Source organism: Gorilla gorilla, chromosome 17 (genome assembly GCF_029281585.2).
Source record: "Gorilla gorilla gorilla isolate KB3781 chromosome 17, NHGRI_mGorGor1-v2.1_pri, whole genome shotgun sequence".
Lineage (NCBI taxonomy): Eukaryota > Metazoa > Chordata > Mammalia > Primates > Hominidae > Gorilla > Gorilla gorilla.
This window is the reverse complement of record NC_073241.2, coordinates 36630055-36657409: the sequence shown is the minus strand read 5'-3', so window position 1 is coordinate 36657409 and position 27355 is coordinate 36630055. Positions and strand designations below refer to the sequence as shown.

The window sequence follows — 27355 nt, the reverse complement described above, 5'->3', positions numbered from 1 at the left end:
AGTGAGGAGATGCCACTCCAGCTGGACGGGCTCATGGAGTCTGCATTCGAGGGATTCCCTAGTCCGTCCAGTCATCACGGGCTGCTGCCCACCTGCCCGTGCCGTCCAAGGCACCTGGCCTTGGGCCGGTATCCGGTAGCCGTGCCTGGGTCACACCTGCCCTCCACGTTCATCTCTCCACCTACAGATCATAGGGACCGTTTCCTCATTTTATTGTCCTGCAAATGTTGTACATAAATACATGGCTATAAACAGGCAGCTCAGAGTAACCAGGAGGCTCTTTTCTCAGTGACAGATCACACCCTCTTAGGGTAGTAATTTTTGAATAATTGTTGCAAAATATGAAAACCTTTAGCAAAACTCCAGCACCACTGAAGTCATCATTGAAGTGTTTGGGAGAATACGTGTCTGTGCTGGATGCTGTTGAAGCAGGTCAGGCCGTTGGGGTCCCTTCGTTCTTAGGGCTTCTCCACCAGCTTCTAAATGGGGAATGCCAACTTTGTGCCAGGCACACACTACCTGCTGAGACACTGTGGATGAACAAGGCGTTGATCCAGGGCTCACTCTGTGGAGGAAGAAGACCAGAGAATGGATACCACCAAGACAGTGATAAGTGCTGCAACAGGGTTGAGAGCTGCACAGGAAGTCCCCAAGGGTAGTGAACCCATCATCGGGGCTTAGGAAAGAGCTTTTAAAGGAAGATAAAGCCAGCAGGTGACACCAAAAACTGGGTATTTCTGTAGGGTAGCTTTTTTCCCTTTCGTTCTACTTGTTGTACTATACAGTAGAGTAGCCAACCCACCTCCAAGGAAAATAAAATTCAAAATATATAATGTAATCAGTATGATGATAGCTCTTATTGTTTTGCTTCTGTACTTCAAGCTGTGAAGTCATTCTTGTAACACAGGCTGAATTTTCCCCCTCAACCATGGTGTTTAATGAGTGTGAATCTTCATTCAACCATTAAAATCTCCAAGAGTATTTTTATACTAACAGTTCACAAACTTGAGGCAATTATAGTCTAAGTAGATTCCAACTCCTGCCCCCACCCGTCTTCCTGCCACCACCGCCGCCCGGTCTCTGGAGGATCTTGGAAAGAATTTACCAGCCTTTAGGAACATTCAGCACTTTAAAAGTGTCACAGAGCCATAAATAAAGAGTAAGACACCCCTAAGACTGTCATCTCATCACCACACCCGTCTCTGCTGAGGAGGACAGAGACAGGAAGGAAATGCGACAAGTTCACTGTGCAGTAGCCAAGCAGGCCCAGCCACATGTGGGAGGGTGGGTGTCTGTCCCAGCGGTGGGGCAGGAGGTGTGCAGGGGAAGGGGCTGCCTGGAGGTAAGGCTCTGCGGTCAGCCAGCCCTGGGTTTGGTGCTCCAGGAAAGGCCAGCACGTAGGGGAGTGAGGTGGGGTGCTGCTGTTGGTAGGGTAGGAAGTGACCTCCCAGGGTGGGGCCAGGGCTTCGTGGCCAGTGGGCGGCCATTTCTGTGACATTGCAATGTTCTGCGTGGAACGTTTTCTGGATTCCTGCCAAGGTGTTTACTTGGCCTGGGGAAAGAGAGGAACGCATGAGGGGCCCAGACCTTGCCCCCTGCCCCATGATAGGGTCTTTGAGGGCATACATTACACATCTGGAGCTTAAAAAGAATTAAACTGTAGAAATAGGACTTCAGTGAAGGATAATATATTAGTGGAGGAAAGACCAAATGGAAGATGGTGTTAACCATCCCACAAATAGAAATGAGTGTTATATTAGGAGCCTAAGGTGGGACAACCACACTTCCCCAGAGCTCTTTAAAAATAGCGCAGACACTCATGCCTCTAGTATGATTCAGTTCAGCTCCTCATTGAACCAGGGAAGAGACCGACAGACTTCACACCACTTCTTCTGTTCCTGTAATTCTCCACTGTGCAGCTTGGGATTTCCTGGAGATGTTTCCATAAAAATAGAGAGATGCCATCATGACTGTCGTCACTGTCACTGCTGTACAATAATAAAAGAAGGTGCTAGGATGCCTTCCTGTAAGTTTTAGACTAGATGTATTAAAAAGTATCCGGTATTTCCATTGCGGTGACTCATCTGTTACAGCATCATGAACTACAGCGCCGTAGAAGGGGGATGTGAACGTTTGACTTTGGCCTCAACTTCTTTCCTTGCGTGCCCTGCTTCCTAGCACTCTTCTGTGGACATCTGTTACTGTTGAACAAGGAAACTCGACCAGTGGTCTGTGTTCAGAATCCGTGTTAGGCGTGTAGCATCTTGGAAACCCCAAAGCATCCTATTAATTTTATAAGAATGCTACTATTCCTGCAGGTTTTATTTTTCTAAACTTTCTGTTTTAACAGTTCTTCCAGAATTCATTTTCTTCTTAGCCTCCCCTTTCCAGCCCACTCCTCCCCAACCCCTAAAAACGAAACCCAAACCCCAGGTGTCTTTCCTTTCTGTGGATGCTGGGCTCCACGCACCACAGCCACCTCCCTGCCCTGCCACGTGAAAACAGGCTGTGGGTGTTTAGTGGAATTCTCCTGTTTAAAATGACTGAGAGGGTGTGGGAGGACAGGTGGGGGGGGGGTTGCCACACACCCCCTTGTGAGCTTGAAAGGGGGTCATGGAGGGAGAGGGCATCTCAGTGCAGGGCTCAGGGTCTGGGAATCCTCACACACGTTTCCAAGAACCTGTTGACTGCAGTTTTCACTTTGAGGATCTCCTGGGCCCTGCCTGGGGAGGCTTTGTGGCCCTGAAGAGAGTACAATGCTCATCTTTTCTGTTGCTAGTGTTCTGGCTCCTGTGACTTAAACACGAGAAGGAGGTCTGTTTCCACTTATGGGTTTTGCCCAGAGTCCCCAGAGCAAGGCTCTGCCGCACGTGTGGGCCCCACACCAGACCCTGACGCCCTCAGGGGAGGGCTTCGGGAGCACCCACCGGCCACCCTCACCTGCAGCCAGGGACCAAGCTGCTGCAGTGAGATGACCAGGCTGTGAGGATGGTGGTCTCTGGGACCCAGGTATCCCTGGGTCTTTGTTGCCTGCAGGAAGAGCTGCCTCCTGTGCCCAGGGCTGAGTGCCTTCATGGCTCAGGCCTCATCAGGCTGCCGCCACCCCAGGGCACCCCACGGGGCCACTCGATTCGGTTTGCAGGCTCCTGGGGACAGTGTTCCTGCTCCCACAGCCTCTGAGCATGCCAGTGAACTTGACCTGCCCCAGGCACCACGCCACTAGGGTGTCCATGAACCCCCAGGGCCGACGCTCATCCATGTGCTATAGATGCACCTGCCACGGCTGGGCATGACTCATATTTGGAGCCTCAGGGCAACAGCATGGTGCAGGTGTCCCAGCAGGGCAGGGCGGTACCTGTGTGTGGCAGGTTTATAAGAAAGCAGTCCCCTTAAAAAGAAAGATGGTGGGGCCTTTACTTTTTTTTTTTTTTAAGAGACAGGGTCTCGCTATATTGCCCAGGCTGATCTTGAACTCCTGGCCTTAAACAATTCCCCCGTCTTGGTCTCCCAAAGTGCTGAGATTCCAGGCACGCCTGGCCTGGAGTTTAGTTTTACAGAGAGTAATTCCATGCACTGTTTCATACAACTGAGATCTTTCTCATCCTTGTCTGAATTTTAAAATCAGATATATTAGCTCAGAAGATGCACACCTTTCAGTCAATATCACATGTTCCATGTGCCGTGTCAGACCAAAAGAGGAATAAAATCCAGAGCAAATAAAGATCTAACATAAAATTCAAACTCCAAAAATCTTAGGAAAAAAATATGTTTAGAATATTAAAGAGGACCTTCCCAATCAAACAGGATGTTTAGAGGCCATAAAGGAAAAAGAGAGTATTTGATGGCATAAAAATTTATAGCATCTATAGAGAAACTCATGGTGAAGTTTAAAGAAATGACTGGCTAGGGGAAATAGTTGCAACATGTAACAGACAAAGATGTGTAACCATAATATGTAAAGATTTCATATAAATACATAAGAAATAAATGAGAAAACTATAAATACACCAATATGATTATGAAAAAGAGAAACACAAATTACCATAACCATAGGGAAAGATCTGAAATTACCAGTAATTGGAGAAATACAAATTAAAATGAGATACATATTTTTGCCCATCAGATTGTCACCAGTTAAAAGGGCGAGTCTCCAGGATGAATGAGGGCATGGGGAACATGCCTTCTTCCTGGGACAGCCTAAACGAATGCAGCCTTTACAAAAGGTAGGTTCCCAGTAGCCATGAGGATGAAAAGTGATTATGCCCTGGGTCCAGAAATGTCACTTTTAGGAGTCTTTCCTGCAAGTATACTGACAAACATGTGCCAGCCACACACTTGCACATATACACATGCAATTTTGTGGTCATAAGAGAAAAAAGAAAAAAAGCAAGCCACCTGAACAGCCACCAGCTGGAGAAGGCAAATGCCAGTATGTTTGTACTCTGTAACAGACAGGCCAGTGCACGTGTGTTCTTGTTTAAAGAGGTCTGTGATGTAGTAAGTGAAAAGACACAAACAAGATATTTGCACATCGATTCCAATAACTGAAAAAAGGAAAGGCTTTATTTTGTAGCAAACACACACACATGCAACGGAGGCCTGGGCTTTCCCCCGGGATGGAGTGGGGCTTGGTGGAGTCAGGGGCGCTGTGGGTTGGGATGGGAGACTTTACACTGCACTGTTTCCTTCTATATGATTTAAATTTTCAAGAAGTTTTCATTATTTTTATAATAAAAATCCTTTTCAAATGAAACACAAATATGTAAAAAATGCCCAGAGACTTGTGAAAACATAATTTGATTTGCTTTGCTGCAAATGCTTGTCTGCATAGCTTTCCATAGTCAAGAACAGATGACCTAGAAAGGTGTCCTCCAAGGGAAGAGTTGATTCCTTGCAGGACTTTGTGCTGATCCTTCCCTGTCACCATGATTTTCCTCTATATCCATGTCCATAAAGCAGTGAAGTTCTCTTGTAAAGAAAACATTTGGAAATCCTAGGGCATGCTTTAATTTGTGAATACTCCGCTATTTAACCACAAAATAAAAACAAGCGTTGGTAAAAGAAGGCATTATTCGGGTCACAATAGAAATGTGACCTTATTTCTGCTCACAGGCCATGGGAAGTATGACATGCTTGTTTACCTAGGAACACAGTCTTCGACTTCGGGGTTCAGCCCTCACCACTGTGTTCACTGCCTTTGTCCTGAGCAGAATCTCTCTGCTTCCTTTCATGCTTGTCCCTGGGCTGGTGGCTGACCCCTGCACAGACCCTCAGGGCTGCTGGAGGCGCACTCGGGCACTCTGCAGCCAGTGCAGCCTTATCCTGTTGGCAGTGGCTGTCCTCACAGAGAGCACACCCATGCAGCTGGGCAGAGCCCACCGGGGCCACACATCCCAGCCCCTTCTCTCAGCCTGGGGGTGCTGAGTTGCTCATCAATTCACCTTGTACCAGTGAAGCCACTTAGCTGCCTCCCGTGTCAAGAGGGGCAAAGTAGGGGCTCCGGACTCAGCCTGGGAGACGTCACATGGTGTGTGGGGGTAGGGTCCTGAGAAACACAGGGTCAAGGCCACAGTGTCCCAGACACAGGAAGGTTATGTGCAGGGGCAGAGTCGAAGACTGTGTTCCTAGGTAAACAAGCGTGTCATACTTCCCATGGCCTGTGAGCAGAAATAAGGCCACTTTTCTATTGGAACCCAATTGCAAAGGGCCCAAGCCCCTGCTCGAAGACTCAGAGCAATTTCAGTCTTTTCCAGGAAGCCCCCAACATGAAAATTGTTGATAAGCCCTGGGGAGCGTTTTTGTGTGTGTGTGGGGGGGGGGGGGGGGCGGGGCCGGGGGGGCGGGGGTGGCACATGTAAGTGTGGCAGCTCCAATGGACATTTCCTCCCCATAGGAAGTAGACACTCAAACCCCAAGGCTGGGCCGGGCACCAGGCTCCTAGAGTCCCTGCCACTTAGCGGACAGGCCACGGGGAACCCAAGAGCAACAGCACCCCCTTGGCTGGGGCGGGGCCGGCAGGACTCACTGACTGCCAGCTTCGGGAGCTGCTCAGGGCATGGCCTCTGAGCCTCTGAGCATGGCTTTGTCCGTGTCCACAGGGAACAGTGATGTTCCCACCAGCCTGGCCTCTCCCTGCCTGCAGGGGCAGGGGGCACTTGGCAGGTCCACCTGCTCTCTGCACAGCTCAGCCACCAGCCTCCTACACAGTCTGCTCTCCATTCTCAAGACGCCAGCCCCTCTCCTATAGGCCCCAATGTCCCACTGCCCTCCACTCCCACCCTCAGTCCCTAGGGTGTGGGGGTCTGAGGGTGGAAGTGGAGGGCCGTGCTGAAGGGTAGGACATGTGGGGATCCAGAGAACCCCTCGTCCAGCCTCACCCTCGGTTCCCAGGGTGTGGCCAGCAGACGCACACAGTCGTAGCTACTGGGGAGGCACCACCTGATCTCTGCCTGCATCGCCCCACGTATGAGCGGATACACTGACAGATATGTCTCCCCACCGGCCGGGGCCTGAGCCCTGCTGTGGCACATGTACGTGCATGCATGTGTGTGCATGTGTGCTGTGAGCCCAGGGCAGCACAGTTGATGGCTTCTCTCCTCTTATTCCTGCCTCCCCAGATTCCTGCACTGTCTTCCTCTTAGCATCCCCGAGCCCCTTGTTCTGAATTTACATCACTGCATGGTCAGTCACTTCCTTCCAGCATGGGGGACAAGGAGTGAAGCAGGCAGCAGAGCCATGGGCTGGAAGAGGGGAGCAGAAAGTGGCTCCAGGCCGCCCGTGAGCCCTCGACCTGCTTCCTCTCCCAAAACAGGGATCTGGCTCACCTGCTTCCAGCTGCCGGCCCAATGTGCTGTGACTGGAAGTCACTCTGTGTTGCTGGACTCACATGTGAAGTGTGTGTCAATGGCATTTAGGGAATCTTTGGGGTGGTGGTGTCAGAAACCCAGGGGAGACCTGACCACTCCTGAAGTGCTGTGCCTGAAGGCCTGGAAACAATGCAGATGTTTCCTAACTCACCTGCAGAGCCACAGCCTTGGAGGCAAGGGGCTGAAGTTGATTTTTCCTTTCAAGTATGGGTCCCTAGGGGAATTGCTTTGAGAAACTCCACTCAACCATAAAGACGGGTTTAACTTCTCTAGAGGGGTGACATTGGAGAAATAGCTTCAGTTTGTGGAGACGTTCTCAGCTCCCTGTGGTGGGGGATGGCACAGGCTTCCCGCTCCCCGCAGCTGGTTTGCACAGCCTCCCGACTGTGCCGTGGTGTCTCCTTCCCTAAAGTGGGACAGTCGTTTCTGTGTCCTGCTGGCCTCTGAGGAGCAGATGTGTGTGCGAGGCCTTCAGGGCCTGATGGCTGGGGTGGTGACAGTGCCTGGAGAATGGGTGGGGACCAGAGGGGCCAGGTGGCTAACCACTCTCCTCTTCCATGGCAGCGGAGCTGGAGTTCGCCCAAATCATCATCATCGTCGTGGTGGTCACGGTGATGGTGGTGGTCATCGTCTGCCTGCTGAACCACTACAAAGTCTCCACGCGGTCCTTCATCAACCGCCCTAACCAGAGCCGGAGGCGGGAGGACGGGCTGCCGCAGGTGAGTACCCTGGCCGCCCCGGCTCCAGAGTCAGGCAGCTGCAAGAGGCTTAGGAGCCCATCAGGGTTCAGAGGCCGGGAGTGCTTTCAGTTGACATGTAACAAACGGGGCAAAGTGCACCTCGTAAGTGTTCCACTTAGTGAGTCCCCACAAACTGAACACACCAGTGTGACCAGCACCCAGTGAACATACAGACACGGCAGTCCCCCTAGAAGCTTGCGTGGCCCCTCCCAGGCCTCCCCTGGATCTTTGCTGCCCGACGTGGCTTTGCCAGCTTCTGAGCTGTGCACGAACGGGACCGGCCCTGGGTGGTCCCTCGTGCCTGGCTCCTCTGGCTTGGCAGTGCGCTTGTGAGATTCATTGTGTTGTAAAATTCTGTCCTGAGCTGGGTCCTGGAGGTGCTGCAGGGACAAATCACGCGCTCATCGTCACTAAACGTGCCAGCAGCACATGGGTGCCATGAGCTGGAGGACGCCCGGAGCTTGAGGCCGCGGGAGCTTCCTGGGGATCGGCAGTGGGGTTGTTGGTGGTGGGCTTGTCGGCGGTAGGGTTGTCGGCAGTGGGTTGTGGAGGGTGGAGTTGTGGAGGGTGAGGTTGTCGGCGGTGGACACTCAGCCAAACTACACTATGATCAAACTTGAGAGACCAGGGTCTGCTGTCCCAAGCCTGTTTTACAGGCTGTGGTTTTGATGGCTTCCAGCCAGAGGGTTAGGAGCGGTGAGTTCAGCGAGTGTATAAATCCTTGGCTTCCGTGATGGGCAGCGAAGCCGAGTCCCCACAGTGTAGAGCCCTGCGGTTTGCTGAGCACAGGAGCCGGTCCTTACGGAGCATCCCTCTTCAGGAACAGGGCTGTGCAGTTCCGGCCCCCGCCCTGACTTACAGAGCCTGTCCAGGGTATGGGGTGCAGCTGTCCAGGTGGGTTTCCTGGGGTGGCCGCTGGCCCTGGGACCCCTGGGACCCCTCTCAGGAGTGCAGGCTCACACTTCACTAGGATCATTGGTGCAGCCATCCATATGGGCAGAGCTGAGGTTTGCTGTCTGCTCTGCAGCTCCTGCAGGTAGTGGGGAGAGGGAAGGGGTGGGTGCTACCGAGTGCTATCTTCAGACCGTGGTGAGGGCTAGACGGGGCAGCCTCCGGGAGGAGATGGGATGCCAGGGGAAGGCGTGCACCCTTGACAGCCATTTCCTCCTCTTGCCCCCTGCATCCTCTCTTGCGCCTTCTGTCCTCTCTCTGGATGCCCAGTTCAGTCCACAAGCCCCTCTGGCCCTGTTGTGTTACTTTCCTCGAGCCTCCACAGCATCCTGGGGTCCTTTGTCTGGTGTCCACAGAGCTGCGCCATCCAGACGCACTGAACGCTTTGGCATCCTGATGCCTGTAGATTGTTGGACAGAGGGAGGACTAATTCTTCTGAAGTTCTAAACTCACAGTGTATGGGATTCACCTGTGTTTTGAGAGAGGACAGGGAGAAAATCTCATCACAGCAGCAGTTTCAGAACCGCAGAAGGCTCAGACATCACTGCTTTGCCTTAATGTATTATGGGCTGTGAACGCCACCCCTGGACTTGGTGGAAACAAGCCCAGCCTTCCTTGGCCTTCTCTCCAGGAGCTCCAGAACGCTTGGGGTCTCTGTGCGCAGGCACACAGGGAGTTTTCTGTCCCCTGCCTGGGCGCTCCCCAGTCTTCCTCCCAGACTTGCCCCGGTGTTGGCTTCTCCCTAGTGTGGGTCAGGCAGCTCCTTGCTCTGTTCCTGGTGCAGACCCAGCCCCGCTTGCTGTCCCTGTTCATAGCACCTTGTGTCCTGAACACCAGCACACTGGCCACACCCTTACCAACCAAGAGGCCCAGCAGAAAAGCAAAAAGTGTCAAAAAAGTGTCTTCTGTGTCATGTGGCGGCAGATTTGTGTGATGCCCTTTCCTGGGAAGCGCCGGCTGCCCCACCTGCAGAGCCTCCCTTCCCTGAAATCAGGAAGGTGACAGAGCGACGTTCAGAGGTCCCTTCAGGGCTGCACGCTGCGTGGCAGGTGAAGACATTCGGCAGCCAGTGAATTGTGTCCACAGTGGTCCACATCCCTGTCTGGGCCTCGTTTTGTTAATGTGCACATACAGTGTTCCCCCTGAGAGCTCTGTTCTGGAGCTGAGCTGGGGCTTGCAGAGATCTGGCTGCACGCAGCGTGGGTTTGAGGTCCTGAGCTGCTATGCTATTTCTCCTTTTTTTCTGAGTAACCTGGAACTGGGAGCTGTCCCTCCTCGAGGTGTGGCTGTTCCTCCTACGGCTTCAGCATAGCTTAGCAAAGGACTCTGTGTGATGTTTCATAAAACACAAGATGCATTCCAGCACGATGACCAGAGGCAGCTCGGCCCAGGCCCTTGCTCCACTTCCCGATCTGGTCTATTAGCCCAGTTGATGGTTCCCCAAAAGAGAAACGAGTGGCAGCTGACGAGGAAGAAACCTCCATTCTGTCCTGGACACAGACTCAGGCCTCGCTAATACTATGGGTGTGGCCATGCTGTCCATTTCCCTCTCTCTGCCCTGAGGGTCCCCTAACCCAGGTCCTCTCCACCCAGGAATGCCCCCACGCAGCCAGGCTTCCTGCCTCCTAATTCCCTACTTCTAACTTCTTTTAAGAAATGCCTGTTCCCCGTATACAGTATTAGGGGAGCGATCTGATTCATTTACACTCAGCTCAGGAGTCTCAATCAGGGCTGATTCTGCCAAATGTCTAGGGGACATTTGCAGTGTCCGGCATCATAAGGGGGAATCCTACAATGTGTCCTACAGTACGCGGGCGGCCCTGCAACAAAGACTCATCTGTACAGTGCGTCCTACAGTGCATGGGCAGTCCTGCAACAAAGACTCATCTGAGTGGATGTGAGCGGTGCTGAGGCGGAGGAGCTGGCCCCACCAGGTGCTGAGCACTGCCAGACCCAGGGGCACTTCACTGTAAAAGAGGCTGCCTGTTACCATGAGGGGGTCTCTCTAGGCTGGCTGTGAGGCATCCACAGAGCGGAGAGCTCTTCCCAGCAGTACGAGTTTGGCGTCTGGTCTGGGACTCTGCCTTGGGAACAGTTTCCCCAGTGACTCCTGCCTCCTCTGCTCATCCAGCCATTCAGTGGACACTCCGCAGGAGCCAGGCACTGAGTAGGAGGGAGAAACAGTGGCCATGCCCCGCCTCCGCCACCAGCAGCACCTGCAGTCCCCTGGCGGAGGCCAAGACCCCGCTGCCATTCTCTCCATCTTCTTGGCGGAGGCTAGGGGTCTGGCTGGCCGATTGTGCCTTTGGAATGGGGGAGTGTCAGGCGTGGGAGCTGTAGGAGGTATTTGGGGCAGGTATGAGGACCTGTGTCTCCTCCGTCCCCATGCCCGGCCTGGCCCATGTGCAGTTGGCGAGGGCAGTTCCAAGTTCCCCGCCTTCCCCATCCCTTGGTGACCACCTGTGTCAGGAAGCCCCCTCCCAAGGGGCTCAGAAGGGGCTGGGAAGGCACGGCAGGCTGGTCAGCATGGCAGGGAGGGCCCTGTGCCCCCTGGCAGAGCCTGGCAGTCCTCTGCCTCCTGGGCTCCCTGTGCTGCTGGGCAGGCCTGTGCTCCGGGGCAAGGCGGCTGAGGAGGATGAGTGTGTCTGGGCAGATGCTGCCATCCTCATGGCTTCTTTCCAGTTATCAGGGCCCCTGCAAGCCCCTAAGCACCTCTTCCTTTCTCAGCACCAATGTCCGAGGCCTTTCTCCTGCAGCACCCGAGGCCCTGGGAGTCCAGGCCCTGGCGGCAGCTCAGCACCCTCCAGTCAGCAGCTGGGGTTGGATGCTCCTCCTGTCCCCTCTGTGGAGCGCAGCCTCATTAGGAGCCTGTGCATTGTTGGGGAGCCTCCTGAGAGGGCCTGTTAGTAGAGACCCACCCCAGGGCTCCGTGAGCACATTAGAAAATGATGTTCTATTTAAACCTGGTGCTTCTCGCGAAGTGCTGGGCATTGATTAACCAACTTCTAGGTGATTAGGCTTCACACTCTGATTAAACTTACTGTTACGTCTTTCTGCTGGAAGCCTGGAGAGCGGAGGTGGAAACATAGCTTGGGGTAATAGGATGGGAGTGAGTTTTGGCTTTGAGGAGGAGGATGAGCAGGCCAGCAGCCTTACTTGGTTGAGGAAGCTTCCCGCCCTGCTATGAGCGGCCCCTCGCCTCCTCTACAGGTTTTCCACTTTGACCACAAGGAAGGGCCAGACCAAGGTTAACCAGACAGCATCGCGTTGGCCCTGGCTTCCCTGCTTCTTGCGGAGAGTCCCCTTCTGAGAAGTGGTGACTGCCCCGCTGCCTTCTCTGGCCCCTTCCTGAGGGAGTGCCCAGCTCAGCCAATTCTGGTCCCTGTCCCATAGGGTGTGCTCCTGTGCAGGTGCAGGTGAGGAGCCGCAGCCGGTGCCCTCCTCCCCCCACCAGAGGCCTCCTCCCCCTGCCAGCACCCTCCTCCCCCCACCAGAGCCCTCCTCCCCCTGCCAGCATGCTCCTCCCCCTGCCACCACCCTCCTCCCCCCGCCAGCACCCTCCTCCCCTCAGCCGGCGCCCTCCTCCCCCCACCAGAGCCCTCCTCCCCCCACCAGAGCCCTCCTCCCTCCACCAGCAACCTCCTCCCTCCACCAGCATCCTCCTGACACTGGCACCTTCCTCCCATGTCCCTTGGCCTGGGACAGTGCATGCTGCATGAACGTGATGGGTGTCCCGAAGCCAGTCAACCTTTGTCGCCATGCGGTATAGACACTGTGTGTCCCAGGCGGGCCCAAGGAATGGATATTACTGGGCCTGAATGTGGTGGAAGTAGTGATTTCTGGATGAAAATGAAAACTAGCAACCCAGGTGTAAATTACATCACAGACAAAGCAAATGCTTACATCATAGCAGATAGCAGCGGCGGGTCCGGATCTGAATCCTTGTGCATTCTTGCTGAGGTAGCCTGAGCTTTGTTTCTTTGGAGCCTGGTTTGTGTGACTTCTGAGCATTGAGACTGTCTAGATTTCTTTTCATTATCTTAGACCATTCAGTAATGGGAAAGCAGTAAAGGGGCATGAATATTCTAGACACAGCCCAGAGAGCTATTTGAACAAGTTGCTGGAACATTTCTTGCTGGAGCTGAGGGAGCCCAGGTGACCTTTTCTGACTGCCAGCAGCCTGGCCCAGAGGGTCCAGCCTGGCCTGTGTGGACAGCCCAGGGGTAGGGGATGGCATGCAGGCAGAAGGGTCTGGCCATCAGCGGATGGAAGGAGAGGCAGGAGAGGGACAGGGACCTTTACCCAGATTGAAGCATATGAAATTGTTAACATTCAGCCATTTTGACCTATAGAAACAGCAATTTCAATTTAAAAAATTAACAAAAGGAATCACATCACACATCTCTTCATTACCAACTCCTACAGGGATTAAATCGGTTGTGAAAATCCAGGTGCCCATTCTTCATAGCCAGGAGGAACAGCCAGGCCCCACCCAGCACAGCTGGGCTCCTCCAGCTCCCTGGGGTTGACACTGGGAGGGGCCCTGGCTGTTGCGGAGGAGGACAAGCACTTGGTGGCTGTCAGCCCTCTTGATGCAGAAACTCATGCTCCTCAGATCCAGTGCCCTGACATGGGGTGAGCTCTCCCAACAAGTCCCTCTCTGCAGAAGCCACAGAGTTAGCCTAGAGCATGGCTGTGTACCTGGTTTGCCTCACAGGGTGTCTGAACCTAAGTTGATCTAGCTTTTAAAAATTGGGGCTGGGTGCAGTGGCTCACGCCTATAATCTCAGCACTTTGGGAGGCCGAGGTGGGCAGATCACTTGAGGTCAGGAGTTTGAGACCAGCCCAGCCAACATGGTGAAACCTTGTCTCTACTCAAAAATACAAAAGTTAGCCAGGTGTGGTGGCACGTGCCTGTAATCCCAGCTACTTGGGAGGCTGAAGCAGGAGAATCTGGAGGCAGAGGTTGCAGTGAGCTGAGATCACGCCATTGCACTCCAGCCTGGCTGACAGAGGGAGACGCCATCTCAAAAATAAAAAAATAAAAAATAAAAATTGTGAGATTTCACATGAAAATTGGAGTTTCCATCTTCTCTTGAAAAAGCAGCCTATGGGGCCACACCCTGAGGCTGGGGCTGTGAGGTGGCTGCCATGGAGCGGGCCTGTGCTGCCCGGGCTGTCACCTGTCTCTCGCTGGGGACCCTTCAGTGCCGGGCAGCAGCATTGCCATCTGTGGGTTTGCACGTGGGGGTTGTTTTTCAGAGAAAATTTTCTTCTGCACTCAGGCTTCTATTGCAAGGCTGAAGACCAAGATAGACTGAGAGGGCCACTGGTTCCCAGAAAAATGGGTGAGAAGGTCCTTGTGGAAGTAAATACTGTTCCTGCCTGGTTAGGAGTTCAGACACGTGTCTGGGTCAACAGTGCTGTGCGTGTCCTGTGCCCAGCCTGACATGGTCACTCGTGGCGACTGCTGTCCAGTCATCTCCCCAGGCAAGGCCCTCCTCTGTGACTAAAGCTTATAGCCAGAGGGACAGAGGTGGCCATGGGCTCCCCGCTCTCTGAGGCTCGGCCCTGCACCAGCAGCCTCTCTGCTGGCCTTGGGAGCAGCAGTGGCCAGAGGGCAGACGGTCCTGGGCAGGTGTCTGACAGCCAGGAGCCCGCTGTGCTGGGGCTCAGAACTCACGGTGAGGGGACCTCTGGGTGTGCCATATGTGACGAGTGCCTTTCTCTACCTGGGCAGTGTCCCTCTACCCTCCCCTGCAGATAGAGGCTCTGAGGTGGGCCCCAGGCTCAGGGGTGTTTGAGAAACCCACAGGCAGTGTCCTGGGATCCCTCGGAGGGCACAGGGAGCAGGGGTTTCCGCGCCACACTGTTCATTCCCACTGCGGCTAGAGCGCTGGCTCGCTGTGCCCTGCTGCTCTCACTCCTGCCCACCTCATACGTTTAGAAAAGCATGTGGAAAACGATGGAAAGGAATGATTTTCAGTAAGGCTTGAAGGAGTGGACTAAAGGGCTTACTGATGCAGTTGTACTCGGTCTGCCTCTGACACTCCAGACTAAAGAAAAGAGCCACAGGCTTCCTCTGGCATCATTGTGGGGATGAACCGCAGGGGACCGTTTCCCTGCAGGCAAGGCAGACCCTGCTGCACCACAGACCAGATGTGTGTGTTTGTCAGTTGTCCAATGACAGCTCTCCGTTACTGCATTTCACGGAAACTGCATTTCCAAGAGCTTAGGGTCCGGCGGGTTGGCCGCAGCGTGTCTGTCTGAGTGAGCAAGGACTTCCAATTATCAGGCTGCCCAGGTGGTCATTTGAAAGGTTTTGCCCTTTGCTATGTCTAATTGAAGCATTAGAGGATAGACAATTTCACATCACCTCAAAATGAGAACATCTCCCTTCAATTAAGGGAAACAGGAGGCCAAGCGGCCAGGCAGAAACTGCATAAGGATGCTGGACCCCGGGTCCACGCAGATTCCCACCTGAACCACAGTGGACAGAGCTTTGGAAGAGTCAATGCTTATCTTTAAAGTGACAGTGTCTCAAATAGTCCTTCTACTGATGTTGGCACTGCTCAGAATGTTTGGGAATTACCTTCAGGTTTTGGGGTTATTTTTAAGTGACAAGATCTCACTTTATTGTGCAGGCTGGAGTATAGCGGCATGATCATAACTCACTGCAGCCTCGAACATTTAGGCTCAACTGATCCCCCTGCCTCAGCCTCCTGCATAGCTGTGACTATAGGCACGCACAACCATGCCTGGCTAATTTTTAAATTTTTTGTAGAGACAAGATCTCACTGTGTTGCCCAGGCTGGTCTTGAACTCCTTGGCTCAAACGATCTTCCCACTTCAGCCTCCCAAAGTGCTAGGATTACAGGCCTGAGCCACTGCACCTGACTGGGTTGTTTTTATTTGTTTGTTTGTTTTTTTAATCAAGGGAAATTTTTTAAAAGCTTCTCCACAATGGCAAATCTTCCTTTGCAAAGAGCAAATAGGAAAACTATTGCTCTTTGGGGATAGATTTGATTTTTGGTACCAGCCAAAATCCATTTAGAGTTAAGTCTTGTTCATTATATGGGTGATCAAACCAAATGATACAATTTTGGTGCAAAGGCAAGCACGACTCAATTAGTGAGATTGACGTCCGAGTTACAAACTGATCTGTAGAGAAAGGTCAGGAAGGACCCACAGCAAACTGACAGCTGTGCCTGGGAAGGAAGTAAGGACAAAGGAACCCTGATCTGTGCAGTAAAACTTTTATGGTAAGAATGTATTCATGTATTACCTTTGCAATTACAAAACATCTTCTGATCATGTAAACTGATGCTGAAGGCAGTAATGTTCTGGGCATCTATAGACTCCCAGGGTAATTCATTTTAACATGGTTTCTATGGTGGCTAAAATAATAATTTTAAATAAAATGTATCAACATTTTTATCAACAAATTTATAGTAACCTTTTAAATGTATAAGGTATTAGCATTAATAATCTAATAGTAAAATCTGTTGGTTTATTTTTTGCTTAGTCCTTGAAAGTTGATGTGGTTTGTTCTGAAAAAAAAAAAAGAGAAGATTAAAAATTATCTTAATGATCATAACTCTGGGTGGCCCTTGTTGGGGAGGCTCACCAGGCTGGGGTCTGGCTCTTGGCGAAGCCCCAGCAGCTCTGTACCTTGGGTGAAGGTCACAGAAAATCCCCTCTGAGCCCTGACTTCTTCTCACATGTGAGACGAGGCAACTGGGGCTGAGATCAGGATGACGCCTGCCTGGATCTTGTGTGGTTCCACATTTTCCTGCTGCCTGGAACTTTCTCATTCCCAGGCTGATTCCTCTTGAAGTCCGATTGCTCACTAACCCCAGCACCAAGCTGGGAGAGGCACCTCATATTGCTTTTCCCCCCTAGCCCAATGCATTGTCCTAGAAATAGAAAGGATTCCCTTCCTTTTCTTCCAGCAGACCTTCCTAGATGATTTATCTTTTCTCTTAAGGGACGTGCCCTAGATTGAGCAGAGTTGGGGGATCTTGAATCTGAGAAGTCTGATGATGGATTCCCCAGGAGGAAGAAAGGGGGAGGTGCAGTCTCTGACAGCCAGGGGTACTGGCCTCACATCCAGGCTGTGACTGCCATCTAGAGTGGAAAGGACGGTAGTGATAAAATATCAGGATGGTGGAACGGCTGCATGAAAAAAGGGAGAAAACAGGGAAAATTGATTTTATCAGAAGGCAAAGGTGTTGCTGAATATCCAAAGATCAATTTCACCTCTTCTTTGAAATTCTCACTGTGGAACAGGGGAAAAATAGATTTCCTGAAAAAAGGGAGAAAACAGGGAAAATTGATTTTATCAGAAGGCAAAGGTGTTGCTGAATATCCAAAGATCAATTTCACCTCTTCTTTGAAATTCTCACTGTGGAACAGGGGAAAAATAGATTTCCAACTATCTGAGGCCATAAAATACATTGATTCACTGGGAGGTTAGCCCTTGGGTAGAATCAGAATACCCAGCAGTAGTCTTGCTTTACCGCAGAGTGACCGAGGCACCTAGAGAGGAATATGCCCTCTGTCCTCAGTTTCCCCCCATCTAAAATGAGGGATAACTGGCTTCATTCGGAGGCCTTCAATCTGTATTTCGCCATGAAGAACAGTAAGAAATACATTTTATATCACAACAAAAAAGCCTCCTATAATGCAATTAAGGCAGAGGTTTTACAAAACAATACTTACAGTGTGCTCAGATCATTTCTGTTCTGTTTCAGTTTTTGGAATGCTGGCTGTGACCCACTTAAATGGATTTTCCAGCTCTCTAAGAGGCTGCAAAGCACATGCTGGAAAACACTGTGTTCAGTGCTCTCCCTGGTTGTTTCCAGTCCCCACATCTGATCATTCCTGGGGTCCTCTGTGTGTGTGTGGAAAGGAGAGTGTAGCTGAGAGCATAAGCCCAGGAGGGTTCGGGCGTGGTGTGGCCTTGCACACGTGGACGCATGGCAGCAGGCGACAGCCCATGGCACAGTACAAGGGAACCCTCAGTAAGTCATGGCTGCAGATGACTGTCCTTTAATAATATGAGATGTACTGGTTGGAAGAAAAATGATCCAAAAAATACAGAAATGAAAAGGATTATAAAATAGTGCTACGAACAATTGTATGCAAACCAATTGGATAACCTAGATGAAATGAAAAGATATTAGAAACAGCCTACCAAGACTGAATCATGAAGAAATAGAAAATCTTAATAGATCTATAGCTAGTAAGGAGATTGAACCAATAGTCTAAAATCTCCAGCCTGGACCACATGGCTTCAGTGGTGAATTCTACCAAACATTTAAAGAATTGACATCAATCCTTCTTAAACTTCTAGAAATTTCAAGAGGTGGGAACACTTCCTAACTCATTATGAGATGAGGCCAGCATTCCTGATACCAAAGCCAGACAAAGACACAACAGAAAAAGATAACCATAGACTAATATTTCTTATAAATATTGATGCAAAAGTCCTCAACAAAATACTAGCAAACTAAATTCAGCAGTATATTAAAAGGGTTATACTGGCTGCGCACAGTGACTCACACCTGTAATCCCAGCACTTTGGGAGGCTAAGGGAGGCAGATTACTTGAGGTCAGGAGTTCGAGACCAGCCTGGCCAACATGGTAAAACCTGTCACTACTAAAAATACGAAAATTAACCAGGCACGGGGGCACGCACCTGCAATCCCAACTACTCAGGAGGCTGAGGCAGGAGAATCACTTGACCCCAGGAGGCGGAGGTTGCAGTGACCTGAGATCATGCCACTGTACTCCAGCCTGGAAGAGCGAAACTCTGTCTCAAAAATAATAATAATACTAAATAAAAATTAAATTTAAAAAAGTAAAAGGATTATACATCATCAACGAGTGGGGGATTTATTCCCAGAAGGCAAGGATGGTTCCATACGTGAAATTCAGTCAGTGTCATACACTACATTAACAGAATGAAGTTGGGGGTCCCGAACTTCATTCAGCAGGTCCCAAGTTCTTGTCCCACAATCATCTCAGTTGATGCAGAAATAGTATTGTCACAGGATCGTTAGGGTGTCACTTCGCCAGTCAGAAACCTTTGTGGCTGGTGGTGCCTTCTGCCTGAGTATTGCTCGTGCCCACTGGGCTCATCCTGCCCACTTCCCGTGGCAGGCTGCGCTCAGCTCACATTACTGGCCCAGATCCCACACCTGCCAAGGGCAAGCCAGGCACAGAGTGATGAGGGGTGTGTGAGCAAGTGAGTGCAAGGTCCAGCCACTGTGCACAGCCAGGCGCGCTGGTTGCTGCAGCAGGGCAGGCAGCTCCAGTTGCTGGCACAGGTGCTTGCTCTGTGCAAGGCTGCAGCTGGACCAGATACACTGCATGCAGCATCCACTGCAGGCACTTGCGTCTGGATGAGGGGAATGTGATGGTACCCGGAAGCTTGGAGACACCAGGAATTGCAGAGTCCCAAAGATGGTATCACAGCCCTGGCTAGGAGAACCCTAGGTCTGGGCTGCCCTAAGGGTCACAGCTCTTCTTTCCTTCTTGTCACCCACAGTGTGGTGAGTGGAGGGGCATGTTTCAGCCCTGTTTATGTTACAGCTCTTTTAGTCCCACCATTCGGCCAGTCCCAAGTTCTTGTCCCACATCCAAGAAGAATGAGGTACATGGACAACTGGTGGGTGAGAAGTTGGAGAGAAGCTTCATTGAGCAACAGAACAGCTCTCAGGAGACCCAGATTGGATAGCTCCTTTCTGTAGGCAGGTCATCCTGATGTCTGTCCAGCTCAGAGCAGAGAGGAGACCCACAGTGGGTAGCTTCTTTCCCCAGACAGGTCATCCCAATGTCTGTCTGTCAATGGGTAGCTCCTTTCCTCAGGCAGGTCATGCCAATAAGTGTCTAGCTGTCAGTGGAGAGGAGACCTGCAGTGAGTAGCTCCTATCCACAGGCAGGTTGATCTGACATCTGTTCAAGTCAATCTGAATCCAGAATTTTTAATGAGTTCAAAAGGGAGGAAGTGCGTGCTAATTGGTCCATGGACAGCCACAGGCAGGCCCAGAAAAAGCATCCTAAGTTCTTACTCTGGTCTGTGGACTCCACTCAGAGCTGACAGCTTGGCCCCCATGCTTTAGGCCATTCCTGGCTTGAAGGTGGGGCTTCAGCAGGGACCTGCCCCTTTTTGCCCAGGAGCCTGTCTGCCTCCTGCTGCCATCAGTCATGTACACGGCGCCCAGGCTGTTGGTGTCAAGGGGCACCTGCAGGCCCACACCAATCCACCCTCAGCCCACCCCTGCCTCAGCCTCCCACTGATGCTCATCAGCATCCAAAGTCCAGAGGGGGCTGAGGTGGCAGGGGGCTGGCATATCAGCACTGCCCCGAGCAGACACACACCTGGCCAAATTGTGACAGTTCCCAGGCTCAGCCTCAACTTTGCTCCAAAACTGGAGCAGGCACCAGGAGTGGGGAGAGGCCAGGTAGCAGGAGCAGGCACTTCTGAGCCTGCAGGGGCAGGGGACTTGGCTAGGCCCCTGAGAGCACAGGGATGCCTGGGTCTGCAGCTGCAGCTGCAGCTTTGTGACTGCAGCTGCACCCAGGAGGGCAGGGTTCCTGCCCTACCAACTCAGAAGAGGGCAGCGCTCCCACCTGTTCCTGGCTCTGACCGGCTCCATGGAGCACACAGCCCTGGCCATGCCTCCCCTGCTGCAGCCAGCATCTTCGCAGCAGCTGCTCCAGATGGGCCACCACTGCCATCAGTGTTTGATGAAATTCGACATACTTTCATGATAGAAACCCTCAACAAAGTAGGATGGAAGGAAGCTACTTCAACATCATAAAGGCTATCTATGAAAAGCCCACAGCTTACATCATACTTAATGGTGAAAGACTGAAAGCTTTTCCTCTAAGACCAGGAACAAGACAAGGATGCCTGCTTTCACTACTTCTGTTCAACATAGTATTAATTAGACGTTCTAGCCAGAGCAATTAGGCAAGAAAAAGAAATAAAAGACATTCCAAGTGGAAAGGAAGAAGTAAAAGTATCTCTGTTAGAAGATGACATGACCTTATGTGTAAAAACCCTAAAGATTCTATTTTAAAAATAACCCAAAAAGTGTCAGAACTAATGAATTTGGCAAAGTAGCAGGATACAGAATCAACATGCAAAAATCAGTTGCATTTATTTTCATGTACAATGAACAATTCTGTAAGGAAATTAAGAAAATTCCATTTTCAGTAGCATCAAAAAGAAGAGAATACTTAGAAATATACTTACCCAAGGAGGTGAAAGACTTGTGCACTGAGCAATAGAAAACATTGCTGAAAGAAATGGAAGAAAATACAAATAAATGGAAAGATACCTTGTATTCATGAATTGGAAGACTTAACTATTTTTAAGATGTTAGTACTACTGAAAGCAGTGTACAGACTTCAGTGTAATCGCTTTTGAAATCCCAAGGAGGCTTTTTGCAGAAATAGGAAAAATAATCCATCCTAAATTTTATATATTATCTCAAGGGACCCTAAATATCCACAATAATCTCAAAAAAAAAAAAAGATTTGAAAAGTTAAAGGTCTCACAATTCCTGATTTCAAGACTTACTACAAAGCTGTAGTAATCAAAACAGTGTGGTGCTGGGATATAGACAAATATATAGACCAATGGAATAGAACAGAGAGTCCAGAGATAAACCCTCAAATATATGGTCAAGTAATTTTCAGAAAGGATGCCAAGGCCATTCAATGGGGAAAGGACAGCCTTTTCAGAGTGGTGATGGGGGACCTGGATAGCCACATGCAAAAGAGTGACATTGGACTCTTATAACATTCAAAAATTAACTCAAATGGACAAAAATGTAAACATAAGAGCTAAAACTTTGAAATTCAGCCTTAGTTTGACTGCTAGAACAAAGTACCGTAGACCGGGTGGCTTATAAACAGCACACACTGATTTCTCATTCTGGAGGTCAGACATGAGAGACCACAGTGCCAGCACGGTTGGGTTTGGATGAGGCCACTCTTCCCAGTGGCAAACTGCCACCTTCTCTTGTGGAAAGAGCTTGCTAGCCTCCAGCCTCTTCTTATAAGGGTACTGGTCCCATTCATGAGGACTCCACCCTCATTACCTAATTACCTATCAAAGATTCCACCTCCAAATACCATAACATTGGAGTATTTCCCTTCTCCCCCCAAAAAAGTGCCAAATGGTCTGATGTAAAAGGAAAAAAATTCAGTCACTGTGCTCCAGATCTGCAAATAGCACATCTTGATTTTCAGCACCATAAAGACAATCATTTGGAAGATCCGGTGATATTTTTTCTCTTTAATGCAAATGTTTTGGTATCAAGCAGATTGAATTTGTGGGGAGTTTTCCTGTTAGTGTGGCTGTTCACTGACCATTCAGAAGGAAGAAAATATGAAACAGATTGCTCAAGTGTAAAGGAGTCTGAAAATGTCTGTCCTCAAGCCTGCAAGATTTGGAACCGTTCTGCATCCCTTTTCCATAGATACAGGAATAAAAAGTCTGGATTCAGTAGAGCCATTTGACCAGCCAGCCCCGCAGGGTGGTCCCTGGGTCTGGGCAGCCATGCTTTCCGGAGCTTCCCAGGGGGGAAACTTCCAGGGCCAAGCCAGAGAGGCCAGAGCACTAGACTAACGTTACAGTTCCAAGTGTACGCAGCAGAGAAAACAGCTATGCTCTGTGTGTGTGTGTGTGTGTGTGTGTGTGTGTGTGTGTGTGTGTGTGTGTGTGTGATTGTGCCTTCTGTGGATATCGGCTAGGGACTGTCTCAGGAAAGCCTCTGCCTTTGGCGTGTTTACTGCTGTCAAAACCCTGCCCACAGCCGTATAGACCCCAAAGAAAAATGTTCTCATCCTACTCAGAGATGTTCAAACAGGAGTGATTATCTGACAGTGACTACACTCACAGGAGAATGACAAACAGCAAGGCCCAGCTGTCTCTTGGTACCCTCAGGGGATTGGTTCTAGGACCTCCAAATAACACCACAGTCCCAGCATGCTCAAGTCCCGCAGTCTGTCCTGCCGAACCCATGGACAAAAAAGGTCGGCCCCTCCGTATGAGAGGCTTTTCCATCTCATGAATACACATTGGGTTGAAAAAAATCTGCGTTTTAGTGGAACAGCCAGGTTTAAACACATGTTGTTCAACAGTCCACTGTATTCATTCACAATACAGATTTCATTTTAGAAAAAAAAAAAAAAAGCCCAAAGGAAAATAAAGACTTTTCACAAAGTTGAATGTTATAAAGTTGTTTTTGTTTTTGTTTTTGTTTTGAGATGGAATCTTGCTCTGTCGCCCAGGCTGGAGTGCAGCGGCACGATCTCTGCTCACTACAACCTTGGCCTCCCAGGTTCAAACAATTCTCCTGCCTCAGCCTCCTGAGTAGCTGGGATTGTAGGTGTGCACCACCGTGCCCAGCTAAATTTTTTTTGTATTTTTAGTAGAGACGGTTTTTCACCATGTTGGCCAGGTTGGTCTTGAACTCCTGACCTCAGGTGATTTGTCTGCCTTGGCCTGCCAAAATGCTGGGATCACAAGCGTAAACCACCGCACCCAGCAATTTTTTTTTTTTTTGAGATGGAGTCTCGCTTTTGTCGCCCAGGCTGAAGTACAGTGGCATGACCTCGGCTCACTGCAACCCCTGCCTCCTGGGTTTAAGTGATTCTCCTGCCTCAGCCTCCCAAGTAGCTGGGATTACAGGCACCCACCACTACACCCGACTAATTTTTGTATTTTCAATAGAGTCAGGGTTTCACCATGTTGGCCAGACTGGTCTTCAACTCCTGACCTCAGGTGATCCACTCACCTTGGCCTTGCAAAGTTCTGGGATTACAGGCATGAGCCACCGTGCCTGGCCTAAAGTTTGTTTTTTGTTGTTGTTGTTGTTGTTGTTTTTTACCCCATCCACTGCCTCCCTATGTGACCTCATGACATCAAGAAAACAGTGCATGGTGCAGATAATCTCTGCTGAGGTTTGTAGTCTTGGTGACTGCCTCGGTGGGAAGCTGACTGCCATGCTGGGCTAATGTTTTAATAGCGCAGATAGTCTTTATGCAGTGGTGGGCCATTGGTCTGTGTAGCACTTGGAGTTCTTCTGAAACCAAGTAGCCAGAGCCAGAGAAGAACTTGCCTGTAAGGAGACTCTTGGTTAATGAGTCCCAACCTTAGGAGAAAGCTCCTGAAGAAATCTGGAATTAATACAACATTGCTTAAGCTGCCCCCATTCCTCAACCTTTCCATTCAAAACACCACCTTTGGAATACTGTTTAAAAAAATAAGGAAATGTCAATGAACTTGTTGTCTTTAAAGGAATATCTTAAAAGAGATAATGGAAATTAGGCTGGGCGTGGTGGCTCACGCCTGTAATCCTAGCACTTTGGGAGGCCGAGGCGGGTGGATCACTTGAGGTCAGGAGTTCGAGACCAACCTGGCCAACATAGTGAAACCCCGTCTGTACTAAAAATACAAAAATTAGCCGGGCATGGTGGCGCATGCCTGTAGTCCCAGCTACTCAGGAGGCTGAGGCAGGAGAATCGCTTGAACCCGGGAGGCAGAGGTTGCAGTGAGCCAAGATCATGCCACTGCACTCCAGCCTGGGCAACAGAGCAAGACTCCGTCTCAACAAAAAAAAAGAGAGAGAGAGGTAATGGAAATTTATCCCCCTTTAACTGTGCATAACAACAGCAAGTAACCATTACCTGTGATGAGAAGAGCTACCGTTTGCTGAAGCTTATTTAAGGCACTGTGCTAAGGAATTCTCATAAATGGTATTTGAGCCTCATGACAACCTCTTTTTACAAATAAGGGAACTGAGGCTGGGAGAAACTAAATGAGCTGCCTGAGATCACAGTTTGGAAAGTGGCAGAAGCTGAGCTCGGTGGCACACACCTGTAGTCCCAGCTATCTGGGAGGCTGAGGTGGGAGGATGTGTTTGAGGCCAGGAGTTCAATGCTATGAGCATATTTATGAAAATGTGCTGCTCTCCAGCCTGGGCAACATAGACTTTGTCTCTTAAAAAATAATAAATAAAAATGTTTTAAATTTAAAAATGAAAAGCATGGCCAGAATTCTAGCCTATGCAATGGCTACCTACCTCAGAGACTTCTTACCCTTACAGATGTATACCTATGCTGATAGTGGTAGCCTCCATCTGTATAATATTAAATTGTCATCAGATAATTCTTGTTACCTTTTTTGTTACTGCCTTTGTTCCAGGGAGAAAGTAAGAGAATAAAAACATGCTTGCAAGGCAGTGCACATACAAGAGGCCTCTGAAAGCTGCTGCCAGACCTCTGTGCCCCCAGAGCAGGTGCCCTCCCATAAGCATCCTGGGGCAGGTATAACAGCCCCTGATAAGTCCTGCTCAGTGCGATGTGGGTCTCAAGGAACTGGTCCTTATAATGGTCAAACATGAGTGATTTGAGAGTAATGTAACTTAAAAAGTAAACTAGAATTCATTCAAAGTGATCCCTAGAGTAATGTCCGTCTAACCCACTGGCATTCCAGGATGCTTTCTTGAGTTTCTTGGGTTTGGAGTGACTCCATGAGCCCTGGGAACTGTGCAGAGCCCCTGTCTCCCAGCCCTTGGGGACATGCAGCACCAGTATCTGTTGGACATGTGCACATCTGCTCACATGTTGCAATGGAAGAGGACTGAGACCCGCTGCAAGGAAGTATTCAGTACATGTATAGTGAGGTCATTAATGAACAGCTGGGTGAATGGCTGCCTCCCTTTTGGTTGTTCTTACAAGGAAATAGCCTACAAGACAGGGAATGCATTTCAGCCTGGATGAAGTTATTAACAAAGTTTTGTTCCTATTGCTTAAAATTCTGTGAACTACTTTAAGTATTATCTTATTTCACAGCTTATTTTGAGTAATACAACAATGTAAGCATTAGCCGAGAACATCAGTGCCTTCATTGTTGATTAAAATTGGCCCCATAATGAGGATGCGGGAATGCTGCCATCTGAGCGGCAGCCAGCTGTGTAGTGAGCCCCCTTCTCCCTGAAAATGTTCTCCATAGCATGTGGGGTGAGTGAAGAGACCCCCAACCTAGACAAGGGAGACACATCTTTGTACTCAGCTATCTGCACTCTCTCAGTTGGCACAAGCCCCTTGGAGGACACCAGTCACAGAGTCAAATCCTTGTCTGACAGAGATGGAGCAGGAGCCAGCAGGCTTCACCAGCAGCATGAGAGGTTTAAGGGCTAAGGACGGTGACCTTGCCAACAATCAGCATGTGACAGCCTTGGTGGAATGACCAGAGAAGGCTGTGGAGTGAGCATCAGCTAATGGTACGGGGTGGTTGGGATTCAGCCTTTCTAGAACTCCGGTCAGTCTTCCCATCTGGGTTTTCTGGGTAGCAGCCTGGGGCACAGAGCTGGAATGCCAGCCTTCTCGGGTTTTGGCCTCAAGCTGTTCCACCACAGCATGTTGTAGTTATAATGTCCCCATGTACTGTGTGGGTGAAAGGCCTGGGAAAAAAGTTTCCTATAAAAGTAAATAAATTGGGGCAGGGGGCAATTGTCAGTAAATAGTTAAATAAATTATTATGTAGTCATAATTTTTGTTATATTATTATACCTCAATAAAGCTGGAAAAAACTGGTGGTGATAGAGGAAAGTGCTTATGTTATACTCTGTGAAGGAGAGAATACACAACTCTGGCCACATTATGGTTACAACTGTATAAATTTAATATATGCAAATGAACAAGCATTAGAAAAGCACTTAAAGAAAGAAATTGGCAAGGTGCGGTGGCTCACGCCTGTAATCCCAGCACTTTGGGAGGCCAAGGCGGGCGAATCACAAGGTCAGGAGATCGAGACCATCCTGGCTAACATGGTGAAACCCCGTCTCTACTAACAGTACAAAAAAAAAACAAAATTAGCCGGGCGTGGTGCCGGGTGCCTGCAGTCCCATCTACTCGGTAGGCTGAGGCGGGAGAGTGGCGTGAACCTGGGAGGCGGAGCTTGCAGTGAGCCGAGATGCCGCCACTGCACTCCAGCCTGGGCAACAGAGCGAGATTCCATCTCAAAAAAAAAAAAAAAAAATGAAATCCGTTCAAGTATTAGGATGATGGGACTGTAGATGCATTTCCTCCCATTTTGGATTTTTAATTTTGCTGTTACATTCCTGCAAAAAACAAAAGCCAGGCAGGAAAAGTTCCCATCTCCAGGCCATCCCGTCTGGCAGATGTCCCAAGGCAGGAATGGCCTGAACTCCTCTCTACCAGTGGCCAACTCTCCTGCTCCAGGCTTGGTTCTCAGGCTTTGAGAACCTCAGGGCAGAACACCTTTTTCCACCCCAGCAAGCAAAATGAATAGGTACCAATTGTGCCCTTGTTTTGAGCAACAGGAGCAGATGGGACCTACACTGGTGGGCTGGCCCGGGAAAGGTCCAGGGCTGGCTTGGCCCGGGCAGCAAGGCTGAGGAAGGTGGTGTGGCGGGGAGGAGACCCCAGGGCTGTAGGCATGCCCTGCGTTACCCTCTGCACCCCTTTCCTGGCCTCAGGAACTCTCTGTGGGATGTGTTAGAAGACCTGCTGACAGGCCGGATAAGGCCAATGAGAGAGAGAGGGAACGGAGAAGAGGGGCACCTGGGTTCACAGGCCTTAAGAAAGAATTTAGTTACTTATTTAACAAATTAAACAATGTGTGTCACACATGTAGGTCTGGGAAATGCATTATTAAAAAGACACAGTGCAGAGGTGCAGCACCAGGATACGGGTGGATTTGGGACTCTAAAATGGCTTTGGTTGTGTGTGGTACAAGGGATAATGTATACA

General features: G+C 50.1%; 1 protein-coding gene across 27 annotated transcripts in view; it reads left to right on the top strand.

The window, feature by feature from the left end:
- LDLRAD4 (low density lipoprotein receptor class A domain containing 4) overlaps window positions 1-27355 on the top strand; it is a 434322-nt gene that overhangs the window by 395243 nt on the left and 11724 nt on the right. For all 27 annotated transcript variants that reach the window (XM_055368377.2, XM_019014006.4, XM_019014004.4 and 24 more), the window contains one exon: window positions 7431-7585. In XM_055368377.2, the coding sequence (XP_055224352.1) occupies window positions 7431-7585 (155 nt within the window). The remainder of the gene's footprint in view (window positions 1-7430; window positions 7586-27355) is intronic.